Here is a 17712-nt window from a genome sequence, read left to right on the forward strand (position 1 = left end):
CAAAAACAAAAAGCACCAAAAAGAGAGCGAATGAATGAGTACTACTCACTAAGAGATAGAGAATACAAATACACACACATGAAACCGAGAAGAATGACCGCGGCAGGGCTCGAACCTGCGATCCTCTGCGTGTAAAGCAGATGCCTTAACCACTAGGCCACGCAGCCTACTAGGCGTTGTTCTTGATTCGTAGATTGGGAGTGGAAACTCGGGCTGAATATGGAGTTGGTTCGTTGTTTGTTTTGTTTGGTTGTCTGGTTGTCTGGTTGTCTGGTTGTTTGTTTAGCAGAGAGAAGTGATCGACTCCATCTGTGAGATTCTCTTCTCAGAAAGTTCCATTGGCTTGTGTATACCTGAGAATAAGCTATGGTGGTTATGACACTTTGCTTTGGTACCAGGTTTTATGTCTCTGAGTCTACGTCGTTAGGCCTAAGGTAGTTGATGGTTTGTCTCTTTTTGTATGTATTTCTTGGCCGAGATCAAATCGAGACTTTTGTTTCCGAACCTTTTTTCTCATCACAAAGCATCATCGCTACAGAATAGAAATACGAGAAACCATGATGAAGTACAAGCTCAGCTTCCTTACATCAAACATAAATTTCACATCTTATCCAGACAACTGCAAAAGTATAATGGTCTTTCTGACGAAAACCCGCCAAAAAAATTAATAAATTGTGAGGAACTGTACTGGGATCTGGCATGGGCCTCCATCGAGTCTGCGAGGGCGAGGAATGCCAGCCCGACATATACTACGCAGAAAATTAAGATGTTGACTTTTGATTTCCCTGTTCTTCTGATGACCTCTCAGAATGAGCAATTGCACGCACATTCCAAAAATATTTACCTCCTTTATTCCGGTCAGTTTTAATAAGTAAACAAATGGGCGAAAGGGGGGGCGGTTCAAGATCCCCATCACCAGGTAGTCTCTGCCCCACACTTGCACAGTGCTCCGTTCATGATTGGCCAATGCCACAACCTCCTCTGCTCCACGACAGCTTCCCCCCACAGCTTCAGCGTCTCCCTGCGCAGGTACGGAATACCAACATACAAGCACACAACAACAGGCGATCGAAAGAGAAAGCCGCCATGAAGTACCTCCACGCCACCAATGCGCTGCTGCTGCGCAGCCCGAGCAGCGCGCTCCTCTCACGGTTTGTTAGCTTCCGCTGCCGGTCGGCCACCCGGCCAGCTATTAGGTTCCAGATGAGAAGCTAAGCATATCACCGTCTTTGCCAAGCAAAAGCTCCTCGCCGCCGTCATCATCAGCCGCCGCGACGCTGGCCATCATCTCCGCGTGCCGGGCGCTATCCTCCTCCACCTCTGCGTCCGCATACAGCAGCTACAGTAGCACCAACAAACCCGCCGCCTTCGCAGCTCGACGACCCTTTTCGCACACGGCGCGCGCGCACGCTAAGAAGGGGTCGAAGCGTGGAGGGAGAGGCGGCGACGACGCCGAACTAGCAGCAGTAGCAGCGGGTGGTGGTGGGAAAGGGAAAAAAGACAAGAAGAGCAGCAGCAGCGGTAGCGACACAGCCGGGGACGCCGACCGGCCGTTGCCCAACGGCGAGGACCCGTTCAACCTCGCCGACGTGACGTACGCGTTCGACAAGGCCGAGCGGCACCACGGCGAGGAGCTGAAGCGCATGCGCACGGGCGGCGGCAAGTTCAACGCCGAGGTGATTGGCGCGCTGCCAGTGCAGGTGCCCGCGACGGCGGTCCCAGTCAAAACAGAGCCCGCAGCCAAGGTAGGAAAAGCCAACAAGAAAGCCCCGACCGCCGCCGCTGCCGCCGCCGCCGCTGCCGTGCCCACAGTAACGTTCCCACTGCGGGAACTGGCGACGGTGGCGCCCCTGGGGGGGCGGCGGTGGAGCATCCTGGCGTTCGAGGAGAGCTCTGTGCGGGGCATCATGAGCGCGGTGCAGCGCAGCGAGGCGTTCAACCAGCAGCCGCAACGCAGCGAAGACAATGCGCTGGAGCTGACACTCACCGTGGAGCCGGAGCGGGCCGAGGAGCTGGTGCGGCGGGCCAAGGAGACGTGCCAGGCGTGGCGCGACCAGGTGCGCGACGAGTCGCACCGCCGCGAGGCCGTGCACAAGAAGTGGCGCGCCGACCGCCTGATCCTCAGCGACGACCACCACAAGCTGCGCGAGAAGGTCCAGAAGCTGCAGGACGACCGCATGAAGGTCATTGCCCAGAAGGAGAAGGAGATTCTGCAGTTCATTGCCAACAAGGCGGGCTGAGCGTGAAAGGCAGTTCTGTGTGTCCGTTGTCATGTATAAATTACCTCCCTGTCTACAGTACAAGTCGTACCAGTGAGACAAGGTCCATATAAAAACCAAAGAAACCAATAACGGATTTGGACGGCCTAATGTGGTATATATTGTTACAGGTCTATGTAGTATATGCGAGGGTCAAGCCACTGGCCCAGTCTACTCTCGTCCCCTCTCCTCTGCAACCCTCAAGCAACCGTCTTCACTGGAGCAGCACCGGGGGGCTTGCGAGCAGCCGGCAGCAGCTCGCGGACCTTAGCCATGAAGGCCTGCGAGTCGGACGGCAGGTACGTCGGCTCGCGGCTGTGGTAGTTGGCGAGCGTGCCCATGACGTTGGAGACGTCGACGAACTGGGGCTTCTCGTACTTGCCGAGGACGGCGGCGTCGAGGACGGCCTGCTTGGTGGCATCCTCGGCGGGCTTAAACCGAAAACCCGGGCGGCAGCTCTCGAGCCACTCCTTCTCCTCCTTGGAGCTGAAGAACAGCGGCTTCTTCTCGTGCGAGTAGCGCTTGACGGCCTCGCGGATGTCGCCCGTGACCGTGGTGACGGGGTCGAAGGGCCGCCCGCCGCCGAGGATGCGCATGGCGCGCATGGCCGACTCCATCTTAGCCACGGCCGCGTCCGACGCCAACGCCGGCCCGTACCCCGCCAGCGACTCGGCCGTCACCGTCGGCACGTACGCCGTCACCACGCCCTGCTCCATCCGGTTGATAACCTCCTGCTCCTCGGGCGTCCACCTGGCCTTGAGCCGCTCCGTGTCTTCGCCCTTCCCGCCGCGGCTGCCGCGCTTCTCTCCCCCCCTGCCGCGGCCGCGCGTGGTGCCTCTTCGCGCTCGAGGGGCGAATCTGTCTCCGCCTGGTGCTCCCGCTCCCGGGCCAAATCTGCCTCCGCCTCGTGCCGCCCCACCCGGGGCGAATCTGCCCACGCCTCGTGCTGCCGCTCCCGGGGTGAATCTGCCTCCTCCTGTAACTCCTGGTCCCGCAAAGCTGGCCGGCCTGGCCGCGAAGCGCGGTGGTCCCGCTCTGGCAGCTGGGCCGGCGGCACCCAGGCGACCGCGGAGACTGCGCAGATTGATGACTTTGGGGCCAAACGCAGCGAAGGAGCTACCCATGGTACGGACATCGACGGGCCCGGGAGGCGGTGTGGTTGCTGCCGAGGGCTGTGATGTTGCTGGTGCGGGCCTCGACTGGCCGCCGCCGCCGCCGCCGAGCTCGGCTAGCTTGGACGCAGCGGCCGACGAGCGCTCGCGGGCCGTCGGGGGGGCTTTATCGGATGACGCAAGGCTATGTGTCATGGTCGTAGAGAAGGACGAGTATGTTTGCCAGCTGATGGGCTGGCCCCTAATGATGCTGCTGCTGCTCGCTGCGCGGAGACACTGCGCCGCGTTTTCCCGGCAGCTGTCGAGCGCCCGCCTACGCCCGAGGGCAGTGTGGACGACTTGCCGGTTCATCGCCGGTTATATGCGCGCTCGCGTTCGCGTGTCGCTGTGCTGGTGCTGTGCTGTAGTTGGAGGGGGGTTGCGGGCCTCAATTGGGAGGTCGTCTAACAAGGCCCTCGGGATTTTCGAGATTTGTTCGGGAGCTGCTGAGCGGGAGCGATTGAGGGTTGGCGTGAATTTGTTCGTGCGTTTTGATTGGATGGTGGGCCGAGCAGTTGCGAAGTACAGTGGGGCCCGCTGAACCACTACTAGTAACACTTCAATGGAAGTTCCCCTTGCCCAGCAATTGCTCTTTCCTCTGAACAACCTCCTCCCTCACGGCCTACCATTCACCTTCTAAAAGTCGTGGAAGGGAGTACGACAAGTATCACGTCAAACTAGCTCCCAGAAGTTCACTCTTTTTCTTCTTCTTTACTTTTTTTTATTTATTTTGTTTCAGACATACTACCCCATAAATACCTCGGTCCTTTGCCTGGGCCTCGTGCTAGAACAGATTTGGCTTATAAATGCCTTATCAAATCATTTTGTTGTATCTCCTTTAACCCTCCTGCGCCTAGATACCCAGAAAAGACAAATTTTATCTAAAAAGGAAAGCAGCTTAGATGGTTTATTTGGCCTGGTTGTCTATGTGCTTTTTAACCCAAGGCCGCTCCTTGTAAACCGACACACTACATGGGCTCCGCTAAAGGAGCCTCAGGGAAGCAAAGTGCAGGCCATTCATAAGGAATCTAGCAATATAGTAATGTGTTGCGTAGATATTTTGGGGTTACGGAGACAAAACAGCGTTGGCCTCCAGCGTCAACACACCCAGCCTCTAGCAGGCCAGGTTACAGTTGCTGCAATTATCACCCGGTCTTTGGGGTCCAAGCGAATAAACCGGACACAGGGTCTCCAGGGCTAGATCTTCTCTTCGTCTCGCTAACTACCTCCCCGACTCTTCAAACACTACGGAGATATTTCTAGTTCCATTGGCTTTCGACACGTTTGGCTCCTGGGTACGGGACTACCTAGATGGTCGGTGAGAGGTAGCAGTATCACTGAAGTCGTGCGTCAACCGGCCCTCTGTCAACAAGATCCGAAGAGAACACAAACAGGGAAGATAGAGTATGTACATATTTACAGGAGCCTATTTGTGACGACGAGTAGGACTGGGGCAGGGGTTGAAAAACGGAACGTAAATGGGGCGGGAACTCTTCGTTCTATAGCCATCTTTGTTTCTTTTAACTAGTACACGCAGTTAGCCGCTCCGAGAGGCTGAATACCCATCTTATTCCATGTCGACTCCCATGTCAAACTATACTACATTCCCTTCACCCGCCATCCGATATAGACTTCATTTATTGCCGTATCCCCAAGACGCTCTGGCTGCCGTCAACGAATGGCCTCGTCCATCTTGATACTTGCGGAGACGCATGTAGGTATGTAGTTAGTCTTGACATGATACTGCATATAATTTATTAATGTGATGGTTCGATGGCAACGACCGACCTTCCACTCCTGACCAGCCGCCGTCCCATACCTTCCTCCGACCTCGTCAGACAAGACAAAAAAATTACAGGACAGTTAACTGTGATATGGCAAGACGTGTGTTGTTTGTTTATGGCCGTAAGTCTGTCCAGTATTATTGTCTCTCAACTAAGTCTGTCTTAAAACTGACAAATCGTGAAGTCATACCCAAGAATTGCATATGCGCTGCTGCCCTGGTATCAGATCGGGCCAGATCCCCGGGTCATCGGAAAGAATAAAGTGACAGCTCACACCAACGGAACACTGTCTCTAAAGCTAGGCTAGAAGCCCTTACCCGGGACGTTCTAACACGGCAGCTACTGGCACGAGATATTCATGCGGCAGAAGGCGTGCCTTTAGAATCCTGGTGGCGAGACTGAGAGAGCCTAAATACTACTGCTAAAAGTCTGGCGAGTCTGCTTTCAGTGTTTTTGATACATCTAAGACGACCGCAAGAACCAGGCTGAACTAAATCAGGTTGGGTGGTCCCATATAGCCCAGATTGTGGAATGTTGCCGAAATGGTGGGAAGGGAGATAATTTTTGGGGGGCGAGCTGCAGCACCTTACTAGCACGGTTTCCCGCCTCGACCACAGTTGAAACCTCCACATGTTTGACTAGTTAGCGACGAGACACAAAATGAGGGAACATGGCTAGCGTCCGAGATACTCAGACACTGATCAGCCAGTAACTAAGCTCTTGAACGTAGATATCTGTCTCTCGCCAACAACGAAGCTAGCAGATCTTAGTTTAAAAATGTGAACTTCACCCTCGAGCAGTCTCCTGTATTGGAAGCGAGCAGGCCCAGGGGAGACTGCCAACGGATAAACATCCCGCGTTTGCCCCGGTATGAGACGACGCAGTTTATTGCCTGCAAGTCTTGGCCTTGGGATGGCAGGTGAAATTGACATGTGCTTATAAGAGAGTTCAAACAAGCATTTCGTAGACCCCGTCTATATCCAATTCTGGGTCGAACTGCTTTATATTCCTGATTGGAACGGAATAGGATCCCGACAGAGTGCGGCAGGTGGTTTAGAGGTGACTTTGATGTAAAGATGGAAGGCTGTCCTGCAAGTTCTGCTGGCCCTGTCTCTCTTGGCTGCTGCTCTATGGGCCTGACCACGGGAGAAGCTTCTCCATTAGGCGTCCCCCACGCTCACGCGACTAACATGGCATCCGACGGCGGGGCGAGGCTTGCGGTAGCGTAACATTGTTGACAGATGCCGTCACCTTTAGGATGTAGGACATGGTGAGTGAGCACTTGGATGCAATGTAAAGCCATGTGCATGCAAGACATCTAGTCGACTTGACCGGGCACCGATGTCGTAGCACTAAAGTTGGCGATTGGCGGTGCATGCCCGTAGCTACCAGGATATGGAAAGAAGGGTACCCAATAGCCCAAGGGGGGCACGCCTACCTCTGCCTTAGGCACTTTAGATTACCTTAGGTATGCGAGACGGTAGACGTTGTTCATAGCGCCCGGGTATCGAGGCAGTCGATATAGCCGCGACGGCAACGGCAACGGCAAGGTAGGATGGTCGGGTAGGCACCTAGTCGGCGTGGAAGATGTAGACGGCCAGAGTAGAGACGCAATCGGCAATAATTTTCACATAGTCTCATTGCCGTGCTGCTAGGGCCAAATCGTTCGTATTAAGAGAGAAATGAAGTGATAGCTAAGGTACCTACATAGTAAGGTGGGTAGTGTGAAAGAAGACGGAAAGAGCGTCGACGGCACCTCCATGCGGGTAAGTCGCTGTCATGGCGAGTAGTGACACTACGGGTAGGTGCGTTGCGTGCGGTATGTATGTACCTAGTAGTACTAGAGTCCATGCATGGAACACTTCGAGTCCTTAGACTCCTGCTGCCACCTTCCTTGCCCTGGAAAGCACACGGGCTGTAACTCTCAACGGGAAGCCTTCGAACATGCACGGAAGGCGCGTTCCTAGGGCTTGAACAAGAAATTTCTCCGATTCGCTCTTCAGGGCGGCCCGCTGCCTGGGGCATTTTCTTCCGAGAGACCAAACATGCGATGCACACAACGCAGCCGCATCAACATGCCAAGTCCGACTATGGTTTCGTTCCGTCAGCTCCCTGCCCTTTCTCGCCGAGTACTGCCGAGCAGAAAGCTTGCTGGCATCGGATCGTCTCTGTGGAACTCGCTTTGCTTCATTCGCCGGTCAAGTCATTCATTCGTATGCCCTGCCGCCTCTTCTCTCTCACGAGCAATGGCGAGCCGCGAGTCCCGCTGCGGAGCGTTTCTGCTTTGACTGGTTGGGTTGCATCAACCACTATCTGGAAATCCGGTTCTTGGGATACAGACTGTTCGCCGACCAGCTGGTAACGCAGTCTGCCCAACGATGCTCCATCGAAACCCCATCTACTGCTCGGCTTCCCAGAAACTGTAAACGTCGAGCTGCCGATTTCGCCGGTTGTCAGCGGCGTCAGCGACCCCCTGCCTCCTCCGTCTACTCTATACAAAGCTAGACTATCTGCTCCGTAGGCTCCATCCCATATCCGTATCGGTTCCATAGATAGCAATGGCGCGCGGGGTTCCATGTCGTGCAAATCACGTTCAATCCGCAGTGGTTAGCCCGTCATCTCCAGGGAACCGGGCCGGAGTCCCGCCCCATCTCACGGCTTCCGATGGCTCTTCCCCAAGATCTGTGTTTGCGAAACCTCGGTTGTGCATTCCGACTTCATCGCCGTGCCTGTATTATTCCCACGGTCGTTGATTTCTCAGCTGCGAATCCCAGGGCTCTCTGCCACCTGTCGCCTGTCGCCTGTCGCCTGCCGCTTGTTGCCTGTCGCTGCCGCGTTTACTATCATGCCGTGCCGATCATCTGCACTGGTGATTCTGCCGTTCTGTGGAATAATCGGTGCAGAGCGGCCGACAAGAAGATGATGAAAAAGGCACCAGAAAACAATGACAAGCCCTCTTGGCTTCGGAGCGAATGCACAATAATTACCCAGCGAGTAACAAGAAATCCCGGATATCCATCTCCGCCAAGTACGCTCAGCTGCGATTCGAACTTCCAGTCCCAAGATGCTTCAACCACCCGAAAATCGCACGTCTCTCGACGGCTGGCTGGGTTGGTGATGGAGGTCCAAGGCTCCGTTCGACGGACCCGAGAGCCGCCCCGCCGCATTAACAGGGATTGCGTTGCTGTGCTGGCCCAGGTGGCTGAATCCACTTCTTCCTCGAGTCGACGGGGATTGTCGGGGATATTCAACGGACACGCCGTTGGGGAGCCGCTTTTTGTTGCCACGCTACAATACCCTAGGTGATCTACAGAGCCTAGAAACAACTTTGGGAGGAGATGGTGTCACGTTGCAGCTCGACGATCACCACTTTGCCTCGAAAGCCTGTTGCACAGCAGCCAGAGGCCGTAGCTTCGTGCCCTCGGGTGCAGTACATGCCAGAGCTGAGAGGACTTGTCGAATACCTTGGCCAGGCCATTGGAATCGAGACAACTCGACCCAGCAAGCTGTTTCGCATCGTAGTTGGTATCAAGGATGTTGAAAATACACTACTGGAGCTAGGCCTTGCACGAGAGTCACGGTTTACGTTTCCACCCCCACTCGGCCTAATTATCATTGCTTGTCCTCTTATGCAATACGCATGTGGATATCTCGCCCTACACTAGCTGGGCCAAACGATGCTACCGCTCACACGGTCCGTTCCTACCGATATGGCTATTTGCGCCCGAGGGGAATAATCAAGGAAACCGCGGACGGAAACTGTCAAGTGACACACGGCTGGCCTGCATCGAGCAGGAGGCTACAGTCTCGAGGTCGTTCCTAATCCCACTCCCCACGGATGCGGCGCCTTGCCGACATCCTTGTTTAGCATAGCTATAAGTCCCCCGTAGAGCCGCCCTTCAACATTGAGGGACTTTGGAACATGGTATCTTTTATATGTCATCCCCCCCAAAAAGCCGATCGAGTGCTTGTCTATTCCTAAATGACCTCCTTTGTTTGTACTAGTCCCTCGCATCATCTCTGGTCTTGGTATTATTCTTTGTCCAGTGCCCTCGGACCATCGACCGGATCATGTCCAGATCTAGCGGTTGATTCTCGGCAAACGGGCGTATGTTATCTACCCAGAGGCACCCTTTCCCGTTCCATTTGAGATCTCTAGTCTCTCTATCTCATCATAGCTTTCATCATTGAAAAGCAACAGCTGTCAGCCTGGTTTAATGTGCGTACTGAGATAATAGATCTGTATATCTTCCCACGTTGCTCGCCGAGAGTCAGACACGAAAGTGTATGCCGTACCTACCACACGAATCGCACCCCGGACACATATTCCACAGGACGTGAAAAGGGACATCGAGATGGCCTTAATCGCCCCCGTGTCAGGCCTCGATATTGAGCGTGATGCTGTCCAAAATGCCTCGCTGGCCGGCAGCATCGACACCAATACAACGCCAGATACCGAGTTCTCACCTCCAGATAGCCCCTTTCATCAAAGTGGCCCTCCTAAGAGCAAGAGGCTGTTAGCAAGACAAAAAGTAGCCACATTGACCCAGGAAGAAAAGGTGCGTGTTTACCCCATGCCGCTTTAGATTAAACCAGGGTGGGAGTGCTAACATGGGGTAGATATCTCTCCTGACAGCAGCAGACTTCTGGAGGACGAAAACAATCCCTTCCAAGAATATTCCGGCTGTGAAGACAAGTGACGGGCCCAATGGCGCCCGAGGCGGTATATTCGTTGGCGGTACAAAGGTTAGTCTCGAAATTGTGCTTTACGTCTAGGGGGCTGTCGACTTTTGTTAACCGCCGTCTGAAGGCCGCCCTATTTCCTTGCGGCATCTCGCTCGCAGCAACATGGAACAAGGATCTTCTTCACCAGGTCGGCCAGCATCTTGCCGAAGAGGTCAAGGCTAGATCGGCCAACATCCTCCTCGCACCCACCGTTTGTCTCCATAGACACCCGCTAGGAGGAAGGAACTTTGAGTCGTTCTCCGAAGACCCTCTCCTCACCGGCAAGCTGGCAGCACAGTACATCCAGGGCCTGCAGGAAGGAGGGATCGCTGCCACCGTCAAGCGTCAGTCACCCATTATCTTCCGAGCTCTTATTGAGGTTGACTTGGCCGGACAGATTTCGTTGGCAACGAGCAAGAGACAAACAGATTAACCGTCAACTCGGTGATATCGGAACGGGCGCTTCGTGAGCTGTACCTGCGCCCATTTGAGATTGCTGTCCGCGAAGCAAAGCCTTGGGCAATCATGACATCGTACAACCTCGTGAATGGTGTTCACTCAGACATGAATAAATTTATCCTGAAGGACGTCCTCCGTGGGGAGTGGGGGTATGATGGGTGAGTAGCGAGCTGGTTGGGGAACAACGCAATGGGTGAGGGATTGGACTGACATATTCTTTTCCAGTACTGTCATCACAGACTGGACTGGCTTGAACTCGACGGCTGAGTCGCTCAAGGTCGGCTGCGATATCGAGTTTCCCTTCTCCACGAAATGGCGGTTTGAGAAACTCCTCGAGGCCCTAGAGGACGGGAAGATCACCCAGGACCATATCGACCGCGCAGTTGAAAATGTCCTCACTCTTGTAGAGCGTACCAAAGGGAACGACATGTCGGTCGAGGCCGAAGAGAAAGAAGACAACCGCGAAGAGACGAGAAGTCTCATCCGGGAGGCTGGTGTACAGGGGCTGACACTTCTCAAAAACGAAGGGGCACTCCTGCCCATCGATCCGAGGACCACAAAGGTAGCCATCATTGGCCCCAATGCTAAGAGGGCAATCGCTGGTGGAGGTGGCAGTGCAAGCCTGAACCCGTACTACAATACGCTACCCTTTGACAGCATCCAGAAGGTTGCCCGGCAGCCGGTCACATATGCCATAGGATGCCACACCCACAAGTGGCTTCCTCTCGCATCACCTCTGTGCGCCGACAAGACTGGGAAGCAAGGTGTCACGATTGAGTGGTTCAAGGGCGACAGGTTCGAGGGCGAACCAATCGTGATGCAGCGGCGTATCAACACGGATCTCTTCCTCTGGGACTCGGCGCCTGTGGCCCAGGTTGGCCCCGAATGGTCGGCAGTCGTGACGGCGAACTTGACCCCGACAAGCACCGGGACACATACCATTTCTTTCATGTCTGTGGGTCCAGGCAGACTCCTGGTCGATGGCAAGCCGACCCTAGATCTCTGGGACTGGACAGAGGAAGGCGAGGCAATGTTCGACGGCTCAGCCGACTATCTGGTCAACGTTGAAATGGAAGCCGGCAAACCTGTCGAGCTGCGCATTGAGATGACAAATGAGCTGCGGCCGTTCTTCAAGCAGAAAGAAATCGGTATCACCCACAAGTACGGCGGCTGTAGAATCGGCTTCAAGGAAGAGGACCAGATCGACTACCTCCAAGAAGCCGTGGACGCCGCGAAGGCGGCAGATGTGGCCGTCGTGATTGTTGGCCTGGATGCCGAGTGGGAATCGGAGGGATATGACCGCCAAACCATGGACCTCCCGTCGGACGGCAGTCAGGACCGCCTGGTGGAGGCCGTCATCAAGGCTAACCCGAGGACTGTTGTCGTCAACCAGTCTGGCTCGCCAGTGACTATGCCCTGGTCTGACAAGGCCCCGGCAATCATTCAGGCTTGGTATCAGGGGCAGGAAGCCGGCAACGCTCTCGCCGACGTTCTCTTCGGTCTAAGGAATCCTAGCGGCAAATTGCCGGTATGTTTATCTCTTGCGATGTGACTGTTCGTATCACACCGCATGTGTGTGCTGACTTGTTGCTGCAGTGCACATTCCCTAAGCGGCTCGAAGACACCCCGGCATATCACAACTGGCCGGGCGAGAACCTGGAGGTGGTTTACGGAGAGGGGCTTTACATCGGATACCGGCATTACGACCGCGTGAAGGTCGAGCCTCTCTTCCCCTTCGGCCACGGCCTGTCGTACACGGCCTTTGAGTACGGACGGCCGTCACTGAGCTCCAAGGTGCTGGCACAGGGTGAAAGCATCGAGCTCGTTGTCGCCATCAGCAACGTCGGGGACGTGGCTGGATTGGAGACTGTGCAGGTATACGTGCGGGACGAGAGATGCAGGCTTCCGCGGCCAGAAAAGGAGCTGGTGGCGTTTGAGAAGGCTGCTCTCGAGCCCGGCGAGACTAAGCATCTACGGATACAGCTCGACAAGTACGCCGTCGGGTACTACGACACGTCGATCCAGAGATGGATTGCCGAAGAGGGCACCTTCAAGGTGTTGGTTGGCGCATCGGCTGCAGACATCAAGTACGTGCAAACCCCCTCCCCCGCCTTCTCAGCGTTTTATATCTGCTTGGAGCTGCGCTGACAATTGATAATTGCTTTCTTAGATACTCTGTTTCGTTTGACGTCAAGGAGTCTTTTACTTGGGTCTTTTAACACGCAGAGTCTGAAAGGCTCGCACTATCCGCCATGTCCTTGCATTTCTTGGATTTATTGATGAAGGTATGTGAGAGAGAAAGGAGGCTTCATGTCATGTTATAGGATCCAGCAACATGCACTTTTCGAGCCGAGAGAGAACCAAGAAAAAGAAATTTCTGCAGCGGATTCTCTTCCGCGCCCTGCTTTGTGCCCCTTGCATGTCCTTCTCAAGGTACTTCCCAAGTGTTGTTCTGCGTGAAGCTGCTGTCCGTCCTATATTCAGCAACACGACTCTACGGGAAATAAGTAGCCGCTGGGAATACATTCTGCCCCGTTGTTTCGCCCCCTTGATATTATTGACATATGTATATAGCAGGACCTAGGTAGCTTTATTTGGTATCATCTAGAAACTCATGAGCATCGGCCACGGCTTTTTGTAACACTCGTTCCGCACACAAGCACACCCAAAATCTCCATTCTCGGCCGCAACCCTGCCATCCTGACCAGGGAGGCTCGTCACAGTGGTTATTGCGCGCGGGGGAGGGGAAGTGTTTACCGGTGGTTTGGGGCTCACGGAGCCGGGCGCACGCAGGCGCCATGGCCAGTACAGTATCGGCGGTGTCATGACATGGTCTGGAATTACCGGTCTTGGGGAGGTAGCTCGCGTACTCGAAGCGATGAGGCGGGAGACCACCTCAAAACCACACCCTCCTTCAGAGATTTAATAAATAGGAATTCCGCCAGAGATCAGAAGACTGGAGGGCAAGGCGAACTAAATTGAGGAACTCAAAGAGCCAATTCACTTCTATTCCTCCCATTTAGTTGCTCCATCTATCATTCATTTATGACGTATAACTACATCGAGCCCGTTAGCCGTTGATGACTCGTAGAGCGAGCCGTCGAGTCTATCGTCCAATGACTGGCTGTTCACAGCGCCTGACGAAGTGCTAGCGTCACTGCCGTCGACGCTGATGGGGTCTTATTGAGAAGCACCCTCGTGTCGTTGCGTTAGGGTACTGCAAGACTGCAAGACTGCGGGCAGCCCCATTTTCGAAACCCCGCAATTTGGCGGCCAGGCTGGGAACCGTCCAGTGTAAAGTGCGAGGCTCGGTGTCCACCCCCACGGTAGCCGTCAGGATGGTAGGAACGTTTAAGACGCCAATCGGGATCAATCCAGGAGAGTGAGGCGGTTAAAGGCCTGCCCTCCGCCCAGCATCGCTGTGCTTCGTGCCACAGGTGAAGCCTCGAATCTGCCCGCGGCCGATCCTCCGTCGACGACAAGGCACTTCTGACGGATGTCAGCATGCAATCGGATATCTGGCTGGAAGTCACATCTGCACGGCACCTTCGTGGTGTGCAGCCACCTGCAGCGAGTCAGGCAGCTTCAATTGAGGTTGCGTGAGGCTCTGGACTCGAACAGTTTCAGGCCTATTTATTTGGCCGAGACTCCCACGCTCATGGCTGGAGACGCGAGATAACCCCATTCTACCATCCTCGTATAATCCACTTGCCCAGCCGTACGGCTACATCCTTGGCTGCATCCCGTCCTCTCCCCTCCAGATGGACCAGTTCACCGGTACCGACTGGGCTGGACATTGGTTTGAGCCTCCCCCGATATGGGGTGGCGCTGATCACGGCGCTCTTACTGTGTCTCTCCTCTGGCCTTTGCACGGTGACGACGCGATGCTCGTCGGCGATGCCGCCCCGTTCGCCCAACCCCAGACCCATGCACCGCCTCTTCCGGCGTCCGAGCCGGCTCCGACTGCTCCATCCCCAAAGCCTCCACCGAGCTTGGAGGAATGGAACCGGCACAGGTTCAGGATCAAACGTCTCTACCTGGACCAGGACGAGCCCCTACGCAAAGTCATTGTCGCCATGGGCGAGGAATTCGGCTTTCACGCCACGTAAGCGCCACTTCCGAACCCTTTAATGCCTTTACCATGTGTACTAATGTTCTTCCGCCCTCAGTGCCAGCATGTACAAGAAGCGGTTCAAGCAGTGGAGTTTCGTCAAGAACAACAGGGAGCGCGACGTGCGGTCCATGATGGCGCTCAAGAAGCAACGTCAAGAAGAAGGTAAGACGACTCAGTTCCTCAACAACGGACGGCCGGTAGTCAACAAACGAATCGAAGCATATCTGCAGCGCAAGAAGCTGAATCCGGCCACCTTCGCGAAGGACGCCGCGGCCTCTGGCTCCGAGGCTCTGGCCTGCTATATCAGCTGCCGCACGCCTTCCCCGGCCGCCTCGTTCTCCCCGGACTTCTATCGGCATTCTGAGCTGCTTCTCAGGGCCACCCGCGACTCCGCCCTTGCCCAATTTGGTTCCGACAACATGACCACCAAGAGAATGGAAGAACTACGCCTGGCAGGCGTACCCCCTACGCTCGCCCCCACGGCTATGACTTGCAGACGCATGCTGAATTCCAAGGACTTCCAGTCAGCCGGACGGGTTCTCCGCAAGCTCGGAATAGAGCTGGAGAGCAGTGTCCGGGATGGTGCATTGGAATTAGTTCAGGACCTGCTGCGCTTGACAGTGATTCTGGGCTCGGGATGGCTCAAGGCTACAAAATCCCTCGTCAAACAGGCAGCCTGCCTCTCCAGGGAGTACGGCCGTTCTGCGACGCAGCCCCTCGGCCATTTTCTCGCACAATTGCATGAGTGCGAGATCGACTGTCTGGTTCCGACGGCGATATCGGCCTTGCTTTGCCATATCCACGAAACATCCCTGATATTCGGCAAGGACAGCTACTTTGCAGTGCGGAGCTGGACCTCGACAGCCACGTATCTGGGATCCAGCGGCAATTTGGCGTACACATCGTTGATCCAAAACGCCGAACGCGGCGTGCGGCAGTACGAAGCGCGCTTCGGGGAGTGCGACTGGAAGACTCTCGACTTCCTAGACGACGTCGCCGAACTCGAATACGAGGAAGCCTTTGTGCTAGAGACTTCGATGGACAAACCTCGGAGGCGATTCGAGCTGCTCTTGAAACGGGCGGAACAGGGGGGGGACCAGGCCTTCTGGCATCGGTTCTACGGTCAGTACAGTCTAGCTTGGATACACCACAGCCAAGGTGCAGACGAGGTGGCCGAGCAATACATGAGGGGTGCGGTTGAGACGCTTCGCAACAATGATGTCACAGACATCGATAGCTTTGTCGACAGTTGCGTCGTTCTGGAGCAGTGGCTACTGGATAGCGGCCAGCACGAGTCGGCGCGAGACGTCCGGGAAATGTGGACGGCCGCTCTGCCGCCCGATGAGGAAGCAGCCGTCGACGGGGCCCCACTTGTCGTAGCCCAGCTCGTCGGCCAGGCCGCAGAAGCCGCGATCAGTGCAGCCGAAGACGCCGTTGTAGGCCAGGCAGCCGGCCGCGCTGGCGCGCGCCGCCGCGTAAACCCTGCTTGGTAAGCTTGTATGTAGTCGTTGGTGGCGCCATCACTCTAGACAGCTTGATCTTGTCTGTTGACTTTCTTTACGTGTATGGAATTGGGGAACTCTCCGACGGTTTACTGAAGTCGTCCATCTTTAGCGCTTCTTGTTGAGGCGGTCGGCCGTCTTCTTATCTCGTCTGGAGAACAAAATTGCCGTGAAACTCGGACGAGTTATCAGTAGTATGTACATGTACATACAATGGGGCGCCAAAAGTATTGCGCCACCCACTTACACGCACCCTCTTTCTTCAAACAATCACAACAATGTCAATTCTAGGCCAAAAATACACGCAAAATGTGCCAAAATGATCGTAATTTGATGGTCAGACTCGGCCATCCAATAAACGTGCAGTGGGATCATTAAACGAATTTTCTTGTATTTCCGTTTATCATTAACGTTATGGTCTATTCATCAGTGCGATTTGATGTAATTATTGCGTTGGAATGCGGACGAGATTTGCCCAAACGAGAATCAGATTAGGTCTTACACCTTCGATATGCCATGTCTTGAAGCAGTTATATCGGCTATGTCGTCGGTTAGATAAGCGAATACGGAATGGGACTGCATGACGGGCGCCTGTTTCGCTCTAGACCGACGAAACTGGACTGGTATCAAAACTTAGAATGACTAAGTCGCGGGAACTGCAAGTCCTCATCTGGTGCAATGCGGGGGGTGCGAGTCGACACGCCGTGACCCATGCGTAGACCTTCGCTAACGACAGCGGCCTTGTTTTTGGGGCTGTTACCAGAGTTCCCGTATCATTCGGTGATAAGTCGAAGAAAGGAGGCTAACTCACAAGATACGACAGCGCCTCCAGCTCAGCAAGCGACATCTCAGAATCCACGCGCGACATGACCGATATCAGCTCATTTATAAGCTTCGCCAAGACCCTCGCATTAACCGTGCGCTTACCTCCCACCACATATCCCTCCTCCTCCTCTCCCGCCATAGGGGCGAAACCAACGTAAGGACACTCCGCCGCCCAGTCGTGGTATGGATGGATGTTTAACTTTCAAGAAGTTGAATCCAGACCTTGTTTAATCCAACACTCAGGTGGGCGAGGGAATTATATAGGCCCGTGGAAGAGCTTACAACGTTACGTTTAGGGGCAAGGGGGGTCAGCCTCGCTGTTAAAGTATCAATCACTCCATTGTCCCCTCGTTGCTCGTATATTAATTCAAAGCCCCATTAATACTCACGGTTCTAGTCCCAGACAAATGGCCCCTTTAATCTAGACTTCCACTACAGGTCAGGCCCAACCCCTAGAGCAAAATGCGTGCGAGATAAGGATGGTGCTCCGCGGTGCGGAGGCGTCTTACCGTATAGACCATGCTAGAATCAGCCCAAGGAAGGATAAGACGATAGCGTCTCCCACCTCCTCCCCGTGTTTTTCAACCCACTCTCCCCGCTTTTTTCAACCCACTCTCCCCGCTTCTGTTTCTCGATATGAACCATAAACCCTCTTCGCCATAGCCCGTCAGCACCCCGCGTCGAGCCCTCCTAGGAAAATCTAGCGTCTACTGGCAGCTCGTTAGAAGATAACGGCTACAAGGTCAAGGCCGAGAAAAAGGCCCAGACTTACCAACCACTCCCTATCCACCCCTCCACTAGCTAGCTTAAGAAGACTACGGAGTAGCGATATTTGGTATATCTGTCTTTATATCCCGTTCTGGTATCCACGTAGCCTTCTTATCAGAGCTTAAG

The 17712-nt window shown here is 54.7% G+C and overlaps 6 protein-coding genes and 1 non-coding gene across 7 annotated transcripts; 5 read left to right on the forward strand and 2 right to left on the reverse strand.

Annotated features, from left to right (window-relative positions):
• Positions 1–94: 94 nt before the first annotated feature.
• B0T26DRAFT_t28 lies at positions 95–167 on the reverse strand. The gene has a single exon. It is a non-coding gene; the product is annotated as a tRNA-Val (tRNA).
• A 783-nt stretch (positions 168–950) lies between these two features.
• B0T26DRAFT_844663 (uncharacterized protein) lies at positions 951–1700 on the forward strand (the record flags this gene model as incomplete). Its single annotated transcript, XM_060447583.1, has 2 exons — positions 951–1151; positions 1244–1700. Coding segments are annotated over exons 1-2 (642 nt in total), but the record flags the coding sequence as incomplete, so codon positions are not given.
• Positions 1701–1721: 21 nt separating this feature from the next.
• B0T26DRAFT_688368 (uncharacterized protein) lies at positions 1722–2354 on the forward strand. Its single transcript, XM_060440983.1, has one exon. The coding sequence runs from the start codon at positions 1908–1910 to the stop codon at positions 2238–2240; it is 333 nt and encodes a 110-aa protein (XP_060303289.1). The 5' UTR covers positions 1722–1907; the 3' UTR covers positions 2241–2354.
• A 149-nt stretch (positions 2355–2503) lies between these two features.
• Positions 2504–3001, reverse strand: B0T26DRAFT_608280 (uncharacterized protein; the record flags this gene model as incomplete). Its single annotated transcript, XM_060435855.1, has 1 exon — positions 2504–3001. A coding segment is annotated over one exon (498 nt), but the record flags the coding sequence as incomplete, so codon positions are not given.
• A 3268-nt stretch (positions 3002–6269) lies between these two features.
• Positions 6270–7167, forward strand: B0T26DRAFT_670715 (uncharacterized protein; the record flags this gene model as incomplete). Its single annotated transcript, XM_060439212.1, has 5 exons — positions 6270–6413; positions 6458–6463; positions 6691–6743; positions 6905–6959; positions 7069–7167. 5 exons carry the CDS (start codon positions 6270–6272, stop codon positions 7165–7167), a joined length of 357 nt encoding a protein of 118 aa, XP_060303291.1.
• Positions 7168–9548: 2381 nt separating this feature from the next.
• On the forward strand, positions 9549–12596 carry B0T26DRAFT_632608 (glycoside hydrolase family 3 protein; the record flags this gene model as incomplete). The annotated part of the gene is made up of 7 exons (XM_060436457.1): positions 9549–9752; positions 9814–9939; positions 10004–10262; positions 10316–10535; positions 10603–11905; positions 11974–12464; positions 12548–12596. The coding sequence occupies 7 exons, from the start codon at positions 9549–9551 to the stop codon at positions 12594–12596; spliced, it is 2652 nt and encodes an 883-aa protein (XP_060303292.1).
• Positions 12597–13645: 1049 nt separating this feature from the next.
• B0T26DRAFT_867495 (uncharacterized protein) lies at positions 13646–16409 on the forward strand. The gene is made up of 2 exons (XM_060447837.1): positions 13646–14482; positions 14547–16409. Exons 1-2 carry the CDS (start codon positions 14139–14141, stop codon positions 15982–15984), a joined length of 1782 nt encoding a protein of 593 aa, XP_060303293.1. The 5' UTR covers positions 13646–14138; the 3' UTR covers positions 15985–16409.
• The last annotated feature ends 1303 nt before the right edge of the window (positions 16410–17712 follow it).

The sequence above is a fragment of the Lasiosphaeria miniovina genome (assembly GCF_030549165.1).
Source record: "Lasiosphaeria miniovina strain SMH2392-1A chromosome Unknown B0T26scaffold_1, whole genome shotgun sequence".
NCBI lineage: Eukaryota > Fungi > Ascomycota > Sordariomycetes > Sordariales > Lasiosphaeriaceae > Lasiosphaeria > Lasiosphaeria miniovina.

What these genes read in the sequence shown, in the direction of transcription:
- B0T26DRAFT_688368 (XM_060440983.1), top strand. Translation starts at nt 1,908, where the DNA reads ATGAGCGCGGTGCAGCGCAGCGAGGCGTTCAACCAGCAGCCGCAACGC.
- B0T26DRAFT_867495 (XM_060447837.1), top strand. Translation starts at nt 14,139, where the DNA reads ATGGACCAGTTCACCGGTACCGACTGGGCTGGACATTGGTTTGAGCCT. An exon ending in GAATTCGGCTTTCACGCCAC is followed by an intron (nt 14,483 to 14,546) that starts GTAAGCGCCACT and finishes TTCCGCCCTCAG; the next exon opens with TGCCAGCATGTACAAGAAGC.